This window comes from Diabrotica undecimpunctata, chromosome 2, assembly GCF_040954645.1.
Source record: "Diabrotica undecimpunctata isolate CICGRU chromosome 2, icDiaUnde3, whole genome shotgun sequence".
NCBI classification, from domain to species: domain Eukaryota; kingdom Metazoa; phylum Arthropoda; class Insecta; order Coleoptera; family Chrysomelidae; genus Diabrotica; species Diabrotica undecimpunctata.
In genome coordinates, this window is record NC_092804.1 from 74128248 (window position 1) to 74146649 (window position 18402).

Below are 18402 nucleotides of genomic sequence, written 5' to 3' on the forward strand. Positions count from 1 at the left end.
CCCACATAAAAAATCACAAGGTGCAAGATCAGGTGATCTTGCAGGCCAAAAAATATCTCCGTGACCACTATCAATCGATTAGGAAAAGTCGCAATGAGATATTCACTGACGATGAGAAAATTATGTGCAGGACAACATTCGTGTTGAAACCATATGGAATCGAAAGGTATTGGTAAATTACGAAGGGCTGGGACAATTTGATTTTGCAGAAGTTCCAAGTATTTCCGCCCAGTCAACATACCGTCTATAAAAAATGGATCAATGACATGATTCCCTATTATGCCTCCCCAAACATTTACTTTTCGAGGACGCTGGGTACGAGCAACATAATTCTGACGAGGATTTCCTCGAGACCAATACCGAGCATTCATTGAATTGTGACAGCCATGCAATGAAAACGTACATTCATCGGTGAACAAAACGTTGTCTAAAAAATGTTCACCTTGATGTGACATTTCCATTGCAGTTTGACAAAATTCTAAACGTCTATATTAATCTCCAGGGAATTGTTCGTTGGATTTATGAAGTTTATAGGGACGGTATCCATGACGGGACGGCATCATCCGATTTTCAAAATTTTACCTACTCTAAATCTTGAAATTCCATATTGTTCTCCGAGACGAGATGTTGATTGGGTAGGATTTTGCTCAATACTTGCACAAATCAAAGTGTCCCTTAGTTCCAAATTTGGATTTACCTCCCTTCGTCTACGAACTCCTCTTGGAGCGAACACGGTTCCATAAGTAAACAAAATTACGTATAATAGACTGAATTGTTGATCGTGCTGGAGCCAGCCTATTTGGAAACATATTTACAAATTGTTGACTAATCATGTTGTCTAATAATCCATTCACATGCTAGACAACAATTTGCACTTTTTCCTCGACCGTTAAAACCATTTTTACGAATTGTTTTTTCAATAAAAAGTTTCTGTTTCTTCGTGCAAAAACACTTCTCGATATGTTATTATTTGATGGCTGAAGGCTTGATGATTTGGTTAGCTGTAAAGCAGGTAGCTGTTCGCGCGCATCCATTCCAATGTTCTCAATTGTTTTGAAAATCATTACCAGTACAGAGGAATTTATATTAACACTGAGAATTTAGTGATGGATTTGACATTAAACAGAATTATTTTGTATTTCTATTTTATAACATTGGAATAAGAATAAATTGTAAATAATGAGTTTTTCGAAAACTTGTTACCTAATATGTATCATATTTTTTATTATTTTTTTATTGAATAAAACAAAAATTAATTTTATCCTTGGTGTGAATTGAACCCCAATCTTCTTGTCAATAGACCACGTCTCTAACTATTACACGAATTCCACATACAACAATTGTTTTCCGACACAACATACCTACCTTTAGTTTAGTCAAATATTTCAGTTGAGTTATTTTTATTATTAAATAAACTTAAAGATTTATAATTTAAAATCGCTACTAATTAATGTTTTTTACTATAATATATCTTAATTTATTCAATCATTTATTCTAACATCAGAACTTATTAAAATAAAATATTTTCGAGGTCATCCGTATAATTATGACTGAAGTCAAATAGCCACGTCTAAGAAATAGTTTATCTCGTACTATCTCACAACTTAATCTGTCTTCTATCCTTTCCGCTATTTTGCCGAGTGGTAAGACACTCATCACTGTATATATATATATATATATATATATATATATATATATATATATATATATATATATTATATATATAAACCATTCTTATTCAGATACCAAGCTCCTACATGGGAACAAAATTACAGCAAGACCAGTGTCTCTTAGAACTCTCACTAAAAACGGTACGATTTATATCTCTGGAAATAATAAAATCTACCACAAACCTACAGTTGCAATCTGGTGTCGAAAAATGTGACGTATAATTTCTTTGAATAGTTCAGAACACAGCAATGGTATCATTGAATGTTTTTATTCTAAAGTAGGTATTTTATTATAGTTTTATAGAGTGCCACATGCCTCAGAAATATTTAAAATTGTGGACAGACGATAAGTATGACAGTCAACCTTGAAATACCATGCTTCTATATTATATTGCAATTCCGACAAATAACTTTCCTGAATATGCTATAAAGGTATCCAAAAGTACTTTCTTTTTAGATTTTTGCATTTTATTTTTGTTTTAAAGAAAACAACAAACTGTAATCAATTTGGGTTATATCTGTTTACATCACGTAGTATTAAAGACTCATTGAAAAAGACTCTCGTTGTTTAGAGAACTTACTGATGAATTACAGGTGAACTTTTTTGGTATACAGTGTAACTGTTGTTGTGGATTTCAGGAATTCAATTCTATACGTATTGACAGTAGACTCTAACGTAACCTATGAATAATTATTCTTCGAAGTACCATTGTACTTGGCACGTAGTTTTAAATGGACGTATTCAGACGATTTAACCGTATATCGCACTCGGAAATTTTACCGAATATGGCCAAATTTACATTCGATTTGGTCACTGCAAACAGTAGGTATGCCACGCCGCGATAAAAATTCGAATCCTACGAATCATGCTCCTTTACACGATACGAGTTTTTGATGAAGTAGTCCAATACCAAAAAAGTGTAAGTATATTGTACAAAGGAAATATTTTAATTAGTTGTTTACTGTCTCTGACGTAGTATAGTAGGTATGATATAGATAAAGTGAACGCAAAAATTTTAATAAGTTTAGTAAAAGCGTGACTTTTTTTTTGTTTCGTCGTTTTTTGTCAAAGATATTTGGTTCGATAACATTTCGTTTAGACTAAATTATCGTATCGTGCTCCCGGCTGAACGGGCTATTATGTCGCAGAATTTTACTCTACACTAATTTGTATGAAAATGTCGTAATGTGGTCATTTAACTGTATAATCCTGTATTAAAAAATGTACGTTGTACTTAATACAATAATTGTCATCTATCAAATTTTAAAACTAAACTTAAAGACGAAATTGTACCCAAAAATATATTTATTATTACATTCTTAAGAAAAGTTACAAAATGAAAATGAAAATTAACTTTTTTTTAATTTTAGTCAAATCATTCCCAAAATATCAAAAAATTAACACGTTTTTACTACCTAATATTGATAGAAGGTACTGATTTTAAGCATTTTAGTATTATTATACTTATTTTTCTCCAATACGAGCACTTTCAAGTTTATTGAAATTATAAACTCAGTTATATCTCACACTATACGCTGGAAGTGTACAGCTGAATAATAGAGCTGGAAATGAAGTATGGATATCTCGGAAAATACATTAGTATCTACGAAGATCGTCGAGAATTCGACAGAAAATCGATCGAAAGAAATAAAATCTTGCGATGAATCAATTGATAGAGCTTTTAATATTAGTAACATAAATAAAAAAAACACAATGGAGAAAAACGAATATTTAAAATTATTCAAAATAATTCTGGTGAGAAATATAAAAGAGGGTGGCGCTTACTTACATCGGATTTGAAGATCTAAAAAATAGAGCAGTTTGTTATAGAAAATCAAAAAAGACGCTAAAATTAAATAACTTATTTGGCAAATCTCACGTGAAACCTAGTTTGATAAAAATTAAAATTTTATTGACATTTCGATTTCTAGTCCGAAACCCGTTCACAAAAAATCTGATTTTGAGAACGATTTCTGGATTGGATACCAAAACATCTATAAAATAATTTTAATTAAAATCGATTATTATCATCAGAAAAAAAATCAGTTAACGTAAAAGTTGCTACAAAGTAATAGCTTTAAAATCATGTCTAATACGAATATTTCTTGTGTTTGGAACTATTTTTCTAAATATGCGATATTTAATTAATATTCCAATGTTATTGACTAGTCTAAAAATATAATATAGCGAACATCCCAGTTAATATTAACCTAATTTGCAATAAAATGACTTGAACTGCCCTCTGCCTACTTGTATTTTTCTTCTAAATCTTTTGCATATCCGACTTACTTCACATTTCCGCTTTTGGCTTATTTGTTCCATATTTTTACGATTTCAAGTTTCCATATTAACATTTGTTTTGAAGTTCTCTTATCCGCCACGTTCTGCACGTGGTCAGATAACTTGTGTTGCTTCGTTTTAACTACGTCTGTTATTGTGTCCTTTTCTCCCAAGGTTCTCGTTTTCCTTCATCTGTTGAAACTCACCCATCCGGATCATTTTGCAGATACTTTCCAAAAAACCATTTCTACATTATCAGATTACTTTCTAATTTCTCTTTTCTTAGTACTTAAATACTCATACTTTCGTAATTATATAGTACACTTATTTCTTCGTCCATTCCGGGTACATTTCGCACATACTGCTTTTGTAACATATGTAAATATTTCTCTGATTGCTTTATCACAGAACAATATCGTCTTCTTTAAATCGATATATACCATACCTAAGTAGCTTTTTATTAAAAGTCAACTGTTTTCAAGATTGTGTTGTATAGTTTAAATGGTTATCAACTGATTTAACCTATCGGATCCTACCTGTTTACTTCAGATGATCTCAGTACATAAATAGTAATTAAAAATTTCTAATCTAAGAGAATAAGTAAAAGGTTTGGTTGCATATTATAATATAAAACTAATATTCTTTCACTTTTCTCGAAACTCATTATATCGTTCAGAGATATTGTTGCAGTTTCGCAACGATATATCAACATTTATATAATATTAACAGATTTTGTGGTAGTTTTGATTATCCCCGTATATTAAGATAACAACTTGCAGCCCGTACAAAAATACATCTGTGTTAAAAACTACATATTACGTGAGAGAGACGTGCGTTTTGGGTTAAGAGTACCTGACACTTCGTATCGGTCTTGCTACCGAGAAAGTCGTAAAATGCAGTAAGGGTGGTTCATTATCAACTTTTTGTGGTTTCTGTGCGTCGGTGAAGACGTCATTTGCGATAGCGGTGGTGCTATCAATTCATTGGGTAAGGTACACTACACCATTTATCTTGTTGCTGTATATACGTCAAGTACGCTACTTGACATTGTCAAAAAAGAACATTTTACGTATACATAAACATTTATTTTAGCTTATTTACTGTATTCTATATTTATGTATTTTGTTAACACCAATTTTATTTCTTGTATGTTTTGTATTAATATTTGTATTAATTGCATAATAATTTAATGTGTATTTTATTACCGATTATACTTTTGAATTGAGTTTATTAATATTTGTATTACGTACATATTACATGTAATGTATTACGTAATATATTACAATAATATATTCAATTGTTGTGGATTGAATTTTGTGTGTCTTTATTAAAACGGCTGATTCATTTTACCACAGATTAATTATATGTATCGATGTTTTTATTTTACCAATTCTGAGATTTTAGTCTTTTGAGTGATTGTCGCCTGTACACTTTTCTTATGTAAATTTATTCTTGGCTACAAATAAATATTGATTTTAACATATTTGTCACGTCGCAATTAATCTGTAGCTCTTTATAGTTTTATTATATTTTAACGTATGTATATTTGTCTTTGGCTTTTATTTAATTTAAAATAGAGTTTTGTACAGTCCTCTGGCTTTCATTTTATTTTTATGTTAATACACATACCCAATGCGAAAGGGGGAAACCAGCGAATTCTGGATTGAACAGAATATCTTCTTTTCTCTTTGCGATGACCCCAATTGTTATATTGAGGTCATCGTATATGCAGAACGCAACAAATATTGCCATGTTTAAATTACATAAATCTATTTGTACCGTCGTTTGAGAATATAATAACAGCATTATTAAAAGTTTTATCAAATATTACTAGATATTACTAACCTGTATATTTTAGTGCATCTTTAAAAATCAGGAGAATATTTTATTTCGGATATTTAATTCGATAAAAACATTCGTACTTATTGAATTTAATTTAATTGTATTCTAAAGAAATTAACGACAATGTGTTTTATTCTTTATAAAACAACAAGATACAGAACATAAAAACGTAAACTGTTGATACAACAAAAAAAAATTTACACAGACAATAAAATATTGAGGGATGAATTGTGAGGTTTTTGATATGACTTACAATAATCTCAGAACCATTTTTTCAAAGAGATACATCCACTAGAAGTAAGATACTCTTACTACATTGTCTATATTTGTATTGCACAACCAAAGGTGCAATAACTTCTGCATCTTCAAAAAAGAAGAAAGGAACACATAAAAGCAAATAATAACTTACCTCACGTTCTCGTGTTTCTGAATGTAGATTTTATGAAATTGACCTTCGACCGGTGATATAATATCATTTTTCATCTCCATAGCAACATGTTGTGGTAACACAGACAAGAGAAGACGTTCCTGGAAATCGAAAATACCATATTTTAGACAAATGCGATTAGTAACTTATGATTTATGGAAGACAGTGAAATGAACAGGCGGTCGATTCATAAAGGTAACACTGCCTTATAGTTCAGTAAAATTAAAGTCGTGTAAAAATGCTTTAGATCTTTGTATATTTAACATACACATATCAATTTCATTATAGCAAAAAGTGAAAACAATATTGTTAAATACATTTGATATCTATTTGTTAGTACGGAATAAGTGACGAGCTTTTGGTATTTACTATCGAAAGGTTTGGCTTTATGCTGCTTAAAATATTATTTCTATTGAATAAGTACCTTGCGTTGATTAAAACTACATATATATAAAAGAACTTAGAGAGAAGTAAAAATTTCTGATGTATAACGGTATATTTTTTAAAATTTGCAAAATATGGTAAACATATTTAAAATTTATCCAAAAAGTTGGCTGACACTAACCGGTGGATGAAGTCGTCCTCCTTTCGAGCAGGGAAGATGCGTTTTCCCTTTAGGTGAAATCCTATAACATCAACCACGTGTCACTAGTACACGTCAGGATTGTCATGTAATTCAAAGGTTTTAACACTTTTCGTAGCTAGTTTCAACTACTCTTAAAATGTTTCACTGATGATGGTCCGACTGGACAGAAAACGTTTTAAAAAGTGTAATCCTTTTGGACAAATCTTAAATATTTTTAATAAAATATACCATTATACACCAGGAGTCTATACTTCTCTGTCAGATTTTTTAAACTAAGGTATACAGCCAACCACTGTCATTTTACCCCTTTTAGTTTAAAAATATACATATTTTTTGTAATTATGAACAAAGTTAACCTTCAAATATTCATTTGACTTAATCGTCAAAAACTGTGGTACCATATTCGGTTATCGAACTTTGGCGATCACATGGATTATAATAATTTTGTCTGTGGTAGCTCGAAAGAAAAATCAGCGGATGTCTTATTATAACAGTCTTGGAAATGTGGACGGCAGGATCTTCCCTCTTTGACCTGAGACGCTTCTTTCAGCGATCTAGCTTGTATTATGAGTTGTCAAACGTTATACTTATCTGAATGTTTCATCACATGCTCGAAATATTCCAGTTCTCGAATCTTTTTTTTAGTTATTTCCCAAGTATTTTTCGTTTGGTGGGTCGTCTTTGCTAGGTCATCATTTAAAAGACTTACTAATTTTTTTATTTGTGTTTCTTTAAAGGATACATACAGCCAAGAACACGGTTACTAATTATATTCTTGGTTATATGGATCCACTTCTAATGCAAAACAATCCAGCCTTTTCCTACATACAGCTATGTGTGGGATATAAAGCAGCGTCGTTGTCTGATGTTAAGTTTTAACATAATCTTTATTAAACTATTTGTTAATGAAAAACAACAAAAATTGGACAAAGAAAAACGTGAATTGACAGAAAGACTTCGAAACACTAGTGAAGGACCCTCAAAAAACTAAGATTATGATGACCAAACTGATGCGACTCGGTAAAAGAGAAAGACACAAACGTATGTAAAGAAAACAGGGAAAAAGTAAAAAATACATAAAGAATGCACCACGAACTAAGCACAAATAATCAGAAAAAGATATAAACAAAAAAATTAAAACAGAACCCAAAAATAAAAAGCATAACATTAGCAACATTTAATATGAGAGAAACATTTTATAAAGGCAGGATAAAATAGTTAGTCAAGGAAGTAACAAAATATGGAATCGATATCTGCTCTCTAAGAAACCGACTTGCCTCTATCACCACCTGCTTTATGGGCTTGTTGTTCTTAATGTATTGGAGTGTGTAGGTACCAATGTTTCATCCCAAATATATCTGTCGGGCAGTTTCTATATTATCTTCTGTAGGAATGACATAAGACTTATTCGTCTTAGAGACTTTGCCATTTCCCGTCCTCTTGTCCCAAATTTAAGAATGACAGTTTCTCTAATCTCTCTCCATGCTTTAGTTAGTCCATATACCTGAAGGCTACACTACTTCTGAGAACATTAGAGTACTTAGTAACGAAGAAAGTAAAACGCTTATGCGCAAAAGACAAGAAGATAAAAGCTATGCAACAAACAAACAAAGGTTTGTTGGCAAAAGTGTTTTGCCTTGAAAATTTATAGAAGGCACAGATTAAAGCAAAAATCTAAATTTTGGTTTCGTCAATAGAAATCTTCGGATTACTACTTTCAAGATTTATTATCAGATGTCGTTATATCGTCCATATTGAAGCCATTTAATTGTTGCTTCTTTTGACGAAAAAAACTTTTCACGTTTGGAGCTTCTGTACCAGTGGCTCTGATGATTCCTGCTAGGGTAAAAACGTATAAGCGAATATACATAGGCACTATACGTGAAATCAAATCTCAACTGTCCATTCTTTTTTTAACAAAAGAAGCGCCTAATGGAGCAAATAAGACACTACCAGAAGGAAAAAATGAAAAAATTTATTAAGGACTGGTTTGACGAAGAATGTACAAGTTTCAAAACAAACACAAAACTCGAGAGCAGATATTGGCAGATAACAATAAAATTAACCACTAATTAACCACAAATTAAGTTTAAAAAATATGTTATTTTGTTTCGATTTCCACTTCGGATTATCCGTCAGAAAAATTATAGTATGTGATTTGTCTTTAAAAAGACAACCACATGCAATGATCATAATTAAAATTCTTCTGTTAGTGATTCCATAGTAAATCATGAGTAAAAAACCAGAAAAAAACCACTAACAATACTATTCCGACACGATAAGTATTTGGTCTTACATTTAGTTTATTCTCAATAAACACCAAATTCTGATTTTATATGTATGCCATTTTAAAATATAACTGATGTATCCTTCATATATAATTGACTTACTAATAGTGGTATTTCCCTTTTATTGACTTCCTCTTTTAATATGGGTAACAAGAGCACTATTTCAGAACAGTATCAAATATGACCACCCCTGGTCAGCAGTCTGCAGGGTCTGCAGTGTACAGTTCTTCCAATAATCATTTAAAATAAAACTTCCTCCACATTGATCTATTTACGCTGCAGAAGCGATAGCTATTAGGAAAACTCTGGATTGGCTAGCGCACGAAAATTTGCAAGATGCTGTGATCATCTCAGACTCTAAGTCAGTTCTTAGTTGACTTAATAACACTGAGTTAAACCAGTCGAGCTGATAATGTGGCATTAAACAAAAAATGAGAAACAAAGATGTAACATTTATTTGCGCAAAGTCACACCATGATAAAAGGTAATGAAAAAGTAGACGAACTCGCTAAGGATTCTACTCATTCTGGTATACACAAGAACATATAGACACAGTATCAGATCTAATCAATTTTTTTAATAAAAAAATAAATTTTAACTGGCAAGACAGATGGAAAATATTGGCGAATACATCAAATATCATTATTACAAGATTAATCCTACGTTACCATATTATCATAATTACCACACGTATTCCACTATAACATATCCAAACGATCAGCAGCAACTATCACAAGATTAAAAACTAGTCACGGTGCTGTTCCTGCTGACCTGGCTAGATTAAACATTATAGAATCAAGAAAGTGTCGAAGAAAGGATGGCTGATGGAATAAAGAAATCGGGAATTGGCGGCCATTTGAAGCCAAAAAAACAACGAAGAAGACCGCAAATGCGCTGGAGCGACGATAATAAAAGAACTGCAAGGCCAATGTGGAAACGTTTTGCAAACAACAGAGATGAATGGCGACAATTAGGAGAGGCCTATATTCGGCAATCCGAATAGAGAGAAGGGCTTAAAAAAATGTAATATAAATTTGTTATAATCAAGTTTTAATTTATAAACATAACATAAATCATTTAAAAATCTGTGGCAAATGGACTAGTTTCCATGCTAGACACACTGTGATCATCATCATTATCATATGATCACTCCAACTTACAGAGAACTCCATACTATGTGAAGCTTTCCATAGACCTGAACTCATTATTATAAACTAGTAAGTGTTTCAATTTGTTACTTTTGTGCATTATAAATTGATCACTTCAGACTTACAAATAGGAAAATACAGATAGGGAAAAATACACAACAATTGTGGGAGACTTTAGAGGAAGAAGAGTAACCTCACGCAATCTAAAATTAATTTTTAATTTATTTAACTTCCATTATTAATTCCTAACAATTTTGTAATCAATCATTTGACATATTTGACATATTTGACTTTAAAAACAAGAAATTTACAAGTTTTTATAAAAAATTGTTTTTAACATTTTTCAATACTATTCCTGTCCTTAAGTCCTTAAGTCCCAAATAGAAACATTACAATCAAGTTTCTTCTTTTTAGAAAACACACCTTAACCTATTACTTGAATTATTATTTTTGGGAATAACTTGTCAACTGACCTTCTTGACCTTCAGTCAATTTCAACATATATGCAATACAATTATTCAAACTAAGATTTATGTAATTTAATTTAGACAGTCTTTAATACATTTCACTTTTTATAATGAATTCCGATATTTTAACAATTTCACAATTTTGACTAATTTAATTTTCTCATTGTGACACTTGTCAGTTGTCATTTTTTGAAAAGGCATAGGATTCTGTACCAATCAGTTTGCTTGTCGCCTCAGCTCTCTCAGTGCTTGCACTCGTACCATAACCAAACTTTTAATATGTTTTTGCACGGTCAAAAGTTTGAATCTTTCTAGCGGTAAATTTAAATATTGGTCGTCTTTATACTTACGAGAGTATATCGCAAAATTAAATATATAATAATTCACAATTACAGCGTAGAAACAACAGTTTCGATATACAACGTAATATACTACAATTTTTACTGGTTGGGTTAAAGAAATTTCAGACAAGAGTCTTAAGAGATAGAGATAATTAATCTACTTTTATATAACTCTTTATATATAAAATAATTTCTAGAGCATTGGTAAGTCTTTTCCATTACATATTTTTTTCTATATTAGTAAAATTTTGATCAGCTACTGATATGTCACCGCATGGCGGCAAGAAAAAGCCACCTGATTTCCAAGCGATCAATAATGAAAACGATAATATGGATATTTCGAATAATGAAAATAATACAATAATAAATGATAAGTCTGATAATGAGAAAAAAGATAAATTTAATCAAAGCGACAACAGATACAAGAATAATGCTGTAGGGCCATACTTAGTTGTAGTAGAAGGAATCGAGAAAAAATTCAAAATAGGCAAGTATAATCATTTACAAATAGCAAATGACCTCTTCAATTTAAATTTAAAAGATAACGATAATTTAAATTATTTAAATACTTATGTTCAATTGGCTTTCTCACAAAACCAATATGTAAATGCTACTTTCTTAGATATTAAAGCAGCTTTCGATCATGTGAATATTTACATACTATACAGACTTCTTAATAATCTTCATATTCCAGTAGACATCAATAACCTTATATTTCAATTCTTAAACAATAGGACTCTATATGTTAAAAATCATTATCACGAAATGGTTGGACCATCGCATACTACACAAGGTCTAATACAAGGCTCACCTTTAAGCCCAATATTATTCAATATTTATCTTAAAAATATATACACAATAATACCTGAAAATTGTGTACTTCTGACATATGCAGATGATCTAATTATCTTAACAAAAGGTAGTAATTTTAACCATATAGCAAATCAGGTAAACTTTATCCTATATGAATTATCCAAATGGTTTGATACACATAATCTTAAACTATCCTCATCAAAATGCGAGACTTTGTGGTTTAAAATGAACCGTCCTATTAGTAATCCACCAGATATAAAAATTAATGACTATATAATCCCTAATGTTCTGTCGAAAAAATATTTAGGTATAATATTTAAGCACAATCTAAATTGGTCAGAGCAAATAGATAACATGATTAATAAAGCCCAAAAGGGCATTAATATAATACGTGCTCTTTGTAGAGTATGGTGGGGATCAGACCCAAGAACACTAAAATTAATATATAATGGCTTGATACAATCACAATTAGATTATGGCGCTAGTATAATTAATAACTTCTCTCAACAAAATTTTATGAAATTAAACCGAATACAATTCCAATCTTTGAGAACAACACATGGGATGATGAAATCTACTCCCACTAATGTCATTTTAGCAGAAAGTGCAACTATCGATCTACACCATAGATTAAAATGGATTGCCACGAAATACATAGCAAAGATTAGCACAACTCCAAATCACTCATTATTAAATATGCTTCTAGACTTAAAAAAATATCATGGTTATCAACAAGGATATTGGAAGGAAAAAAATCCAACATATTTGATTGACGCTCTAACAGAAGTTAAAAAGTTTTTACCATCAATGAACACAAGTGACATACCAGCCTGCTACTCAAATGAATATGATATCTACACTTATAATGTACCAATTATAAAAACATTATTAAAACAAAATAGTTCCCATAACCTTTGGGAATATTACAATTTTGTAAATTCGTATTACTATAATTACATACAAATATTTACAGATGCTTAAAAAAAACAAAAAAATCAAAACCTTGAGGAAGCCAAAACGGGCATAGGAATACACATACCTAGTATAAATTAATCCTTTTCTGAAAAAATTCCTTCACTTATTAATATCTGTACAGCAGATTCAAAAGGGTCTAATGATTTGTGAGGAAAAAAGTTTTGATAAAGCTATAATATTTACGGACTCAAAGAGCGCTATAGACAACATTAATAACAATATGATAACTGCAACAAAAGATTACAGAGTCTTGCAAGTTAAAAAGAAACTATACTATTTAAATAAATATGGGAAAGATATTAGATTATGTTGGATTCCTGGACATAATGATATCAAGGGAAATGAAATAGCTGACAAACTGGCAAAAATTGGGGCTGAATTAAATATTCCTGCTAAAATTCGATTAAGTAACTTGGATATCATGCCATTATTAAAAAATAAAATATGTTCTATGCATCAAAATAATTGGTTAAATTCTTTTCAATTTAAAGGCAAGTGGTATAACAACATACAAATTTTTTTTCCTAATAAACCATGGTTTGACACAATCCCATACATAGATAGGCGGCATATTACTACCATTATTAGAATGAGGAGTGGTCATTGCCTGACAGGAGTACATTTATATAAAATCAACATTCGCGATAACCCATACTGTGAATGTGGACAAATGGATACACTAGAACACATATTTTGGGAATGCCCAATAAACAAAATAAAAGATTATGATGTCTATCAGGAGCTGATCAAAATTAATATTAAAACCCCAATTAACATACCAATGCTTCTATGCGAGATTAACCCTAAAATTATCAAAATTCTTATCAGATTCCTACAGATCAACCATATAAAATTATAACCTTAATAATAACCTATCCAATATTAACATATAATTGATAATAGGGCATGAGATATTCTCAGACTCACGACAGTGGCCCAAAAATTAACAAAACAAATGTACTGGCTGATTATTCAGAAGAATAAAAGCCAAAAAGAAGAAGAAGAAGATGAAGATGTTTTTGCACTGATGACACTGATGACATTTTTTAAAAACTTTTAAACTTTTTAAATTTTGATGAATAAATTTGTTTCTCTTTTGAATAATGTAATCCCTCTTTTGTAGTGGTATCTAAAAAATTTAAAGTAATTTCAAACTTAACGTAAGTTAAACATTGTTACATTTAAATAGTTACTTATGGCTTTGTAAGCTGAAAGCACTCAGTTAGGAATTAAATGTTTTACACACTTTTAAAGTACTTTCCTTTTCAATTTATTCATTTGTCATAAGTGTGTTTGTGTACAAAACGTATTAGTCTTTTGCAATTAGATATAAAATTGTACCTTCACAATTCATCTATACTTCTTCATACAATTCATATTCTGTTTCATAGCATTGCGGGGCAATATCTCAAAAAGGCTAGAATCATAAACTTTGGTGATTTAATTTGTAAAATTGTCAAATCCAAAAATTTACGTCAGAAATATTGTATTATCCCCTGTGGACTGACCCCTATATTTCTTTTTTCCCAAACTTTTTGCACCGCAAATATTTTGCCTACGTGTGACACGAATTCCTTTTCGAGGTATAACATTATCCTTTTCATCAAATATTCGCTGAGTTTTGTAACTTCTAATCCTATGAATCTAACAGCGTGTCTGATAATATTTATTGGAGAACTGGGTTTTATATAGGTATTATGGAAATCGGTATTGATTCAGATTTTTTTGTACGCAAATTTTAGAAAAGGTTTATATTTAGCATCCCGTTAAAAATGATTATAGTACTGGGTATTTCTTCTTGCTTTTCTTTAATTTCTTAAACTCAATGGCGTGCAATGTTTAGCTAAGAATACTACAGAGAAAAGTGTAAATTTCTTTTTGCTTTTGTTGAATACGTTTATTTTTTAATTCTAAAAAGAAAAGGAGAGCAACAGTTTACGATAACTACACCAACGATACATTTAGGTAGGGCATTAAAAATAGATAAAAAGATATCATGAAAAAAATAAATCTAGAAATTGACCACTGCAAGATACAATAAAAAAATGTTCGACAAAAGAAAGTCGGAGACAAGGAGTTGACTTAACACAAACATGATTGCCTACTATATTAGAAAAGAGAAATAAATAGTTTTCTTTATGTGAGCAGTTCGAGCCAAAGGCAAAAAAGCAAAGGCATTGTGTTTATAGCTTTGAATTTTTTTCGTCAATGAACAACTGTTTTATATTTATACTTTCTGCTTATGTATTTTTCTCTGTTTCAGTTTCAGATAGATAACCTTCGAATCAACAGGTGTGTTGAGATTCTATTCTATATTTATTTAATACAATCCTTTTATGCTTATAGAAGACGACTCTAGCGTTTTCAATATATTGTTACGGTCTTCTGTTGGTTCAGGAATTAAGTGAAGTATACGTAGTTTAACTGACTTTATTTCCTCAGTAAATATCAAATATCTTATTAATAGTTTTAAATACACTAATCATAATTATCGCCAACAATATTATGGGTATCGCTTACAGAAACACTTGTCTAATTACTGTCTATTCAAAGGACGCCGAAGCTGTTTATACACACGAACATCTGTTCTAAAAAATAGACAGCGAAGGTAAGAATGTCGGTTTCAGAGCTTTAACAGAGATTCCAGAAAAATATTGAAAAAGAAGTTAGAAAACTTTGCTGAAAAAGTGGTTAGTTCGGCTTCTCGAATTACTGTTACGTCCGGGCCGCAATTAGAGCGTTGTGACTCATAACATCGTCCCGTTCTTTCACACTATTCACTCCGAGCAGTACCTAAGTGGACCAGTTCGGTGGATTCTGCCCTTTATAAGAGCGCAGGCTCTCCAGGTGGATGACCTTCAGCTTACTTCGTGGCGTTAGTTGCACCTATATACAAGGTCGTTTATCTACTTAGTAACCAGGTACGGTCCCTCCCAGGGCTGCTGAAACTTAGGACTTAGACCTTTCCTTCTAGTTGGTTGGTAGAGCTAAACTGCAGCACCTTCCCTTAAACTAACAGGAGTGAATTTTCGATCGAACCTAACCTTCATCCGATCACTCTTAAGTTGTAGCATATTTCTGGCGAAATCGTGGACCTTAACCAGTCGATCCTTTAGTCCGCTGACTTATTCGGGGAGTCTCCCTTGATTCGCCTCTCCGTCTGGTAGATCGCCATATAGGAGATCGATGGGAAGCTTTATCTCTCGACCAGTCAATAGCATTGCCTAAACTGTAACTAGTTGATCAATGTTAGGAGACTAGCCTAGCAGAAACAAAGGCACCAGTTTGTTCCAGTCTAAGTTTTGCTTAGTCAAAAATATTTCTTAGTTGTAATTTGCGTTCCACCATACAAGTTTTTACTTAACTTAACCAAGAAAAAACTTAAGTTCTCAGAAATACCAACTTTGCAAAATTTTCAGGAATTCTTAAATTGTTGACTCGTTATTAATGCAGAAACAACAAAAAAGAAGAAAAAGATGAACATTTGTGTCATTTTTGACGCTGTCTTTAATTCAATGTCATTTCAATATTTATTGTAAATGTAAATGGTGGTGTTCTTGTGTATTTTGATATTTTATTTTGTAGCTAGTATCAAATAAATATAATAGTTTAAACTATAGTACACACTATATTGTATATATACACACACGATAAACTACACACTTCTGTGGAATTTACAATAACAAAAAAAAATATAAAAATAAAAATGCTATCAACACAAGAACATCTACGTACGCTATGTATACATTATAAACTATCTACTACTTTTATATTATAGATTACCATACTACGATATTACGATATACTATACTATAGATTAAATAAGATTATAAAAATAAAAAATCCAATTAGACCGAAAAAATGCGAGTTAACCCAACATCGACGATCAACAGATGAAATTTAACCTCACTTATGTGTCAATATAATAATATGACAGAAGATGAATTTCAATGCATGCTCCAAGCTAAAATTTTTGCTTAAGTCGTCATAGTAGGTGACTTAAGCTTAAGCAAAAATATTTGTACTCAAGTAAATATTTTTAGTTGGTGGAACGAAACTCAACGGACTTAAGTGAAAATTATTTCTTAAGATCAAATTTTCACTTAAATCGCGTTGGTGGAACTGGGCGCTAGTGAATTTAGTAATTATTTTTTTGCGAAGTTAGTTACTTTTTGACAGACTAAAAGTGGCTGGAAATTACTATACAACCAAATACACGTACTCATAGCCAATCTTAATAGTAAACAAACTAAATAGTAAATAAAATGGAACTTTACGAATTACCGACAATCAATGGTTATTTATTTGCACCATATAATAAATAGTTATGTTAAATTATAACAACTGAAATATATTTTTTAAATATATACTACCTAAAATTTTATGGGCTTAGTATACACTTCCACTATTTATAATAATTCTTCTTTTTTCAATGAAAGAAGTCTAACAAAAGTTTATTTAATCTGTTAATACTGCGAGCTAGGAACTTTTGTGTTGTAGGTTTCCAGCTATGAATCTGTCACAATATGCTCGAGTTAAGCGAATGGGCCTTACAAGGAGTCTGTTTAGGACTAGCTTTACATCTGGATCTTTCTTCTTCTTACGGACTACCTTTAGATCTGGATCTTTCTTCTGCTTACTGATTACCTTTTTATCTGGATTTTTGTTCTGCTCATGAACTACGTTTTTTCGTTACTTCCGCCCTCTAAATTTTTTAACTGTCGAATCTGTACCCTCACTCTTCTTGGCACTTGCAGAATCGGCAGTTGCACTTCTCGCATAGTCGTCTCGAGAGGCCTTAGGCCTTCCCATGACGTCTTCCTGTTCGGTGACTATTGAGTCCATTGGCATCTAAACTGTCGCTGCTTCGTCTTATTGTGCATATTGAGAATCCGAAACTGCGTTGCTGTTGTGAAAATGGCCCGCCCGTCGATGAAGGTGGCCTACAATCCACACTTGTAACACTTTGGGCGCCTGTGGCGTTTTTGTTTCAAAGAATCAGCTATTGGGCCGAGATATTTCTTGAATTGGACGGCCTGGGGTAGCGTATTTAGTTATTCCACTTCGACAACACCTCTTACTTAATAGACTTTGTTTTGATGGCGGGACACATTCGTCATGGCTTTACACTCCAATGCTGCGACAATAGCCTCCTTTAATATTTGGTAGCCTCGTCTTCCTAGTCGAAATCTCTGCTGGATATCTACATTGCGCAGGCCATCAAGAAAACGTTGAATTATAATTTTGTGTAGGAACTCTTCCGCCTTACCTTCAGGGGACAAACCACTTCTGCGTTACTTTTAGTCGCTTGGCCTTTTCAATTTCTAGGCAGATATTTTCAAGAGTTCTCCTTATCTCATCATGTCTTTTCTCTACTAGGTAGATCTCTTGTTACTTCAACTTCGTTAATCATGTCTACTTTTGTCTCTTTGATTTCTCTACCTTCTTCAGTTAATGGAATTGATATTCCCTATCCACCATAAGTTTTATAAAAACCTGAAAAAAGTGAACCAACCCACATTAAAAAATCGAATATAGGTGTTTATCCAAAATTTTGATCAGAT

General features: G+C 31.5%; 1 protein-coding gene across 5 annotated transcripts in view; it reads right to left on the reverse strand.

Annotated features, from left to right (window-relative positions):
- rut (adenylate cyclase rutabaga) overlaps positions 1–18402 on the reverse strand; it is a 933824-nt gene that overhangs the window by 373481 nt on the left and 541941 nt on the right. For all 5 annotated transcript variants that reach the window (XM_072523105.1, XM_072523104.1, XM_072523101.1 and 2 more), the window contains one exon: positions 6203–6321. In XM_072523105.1, coding sequence (XP_072379206.1) covers positions 6203–6321 — 119 coding nt within the window. The remainder of the gene's footprint in view (positions 1–6202; positions 6322–18402) is intronic.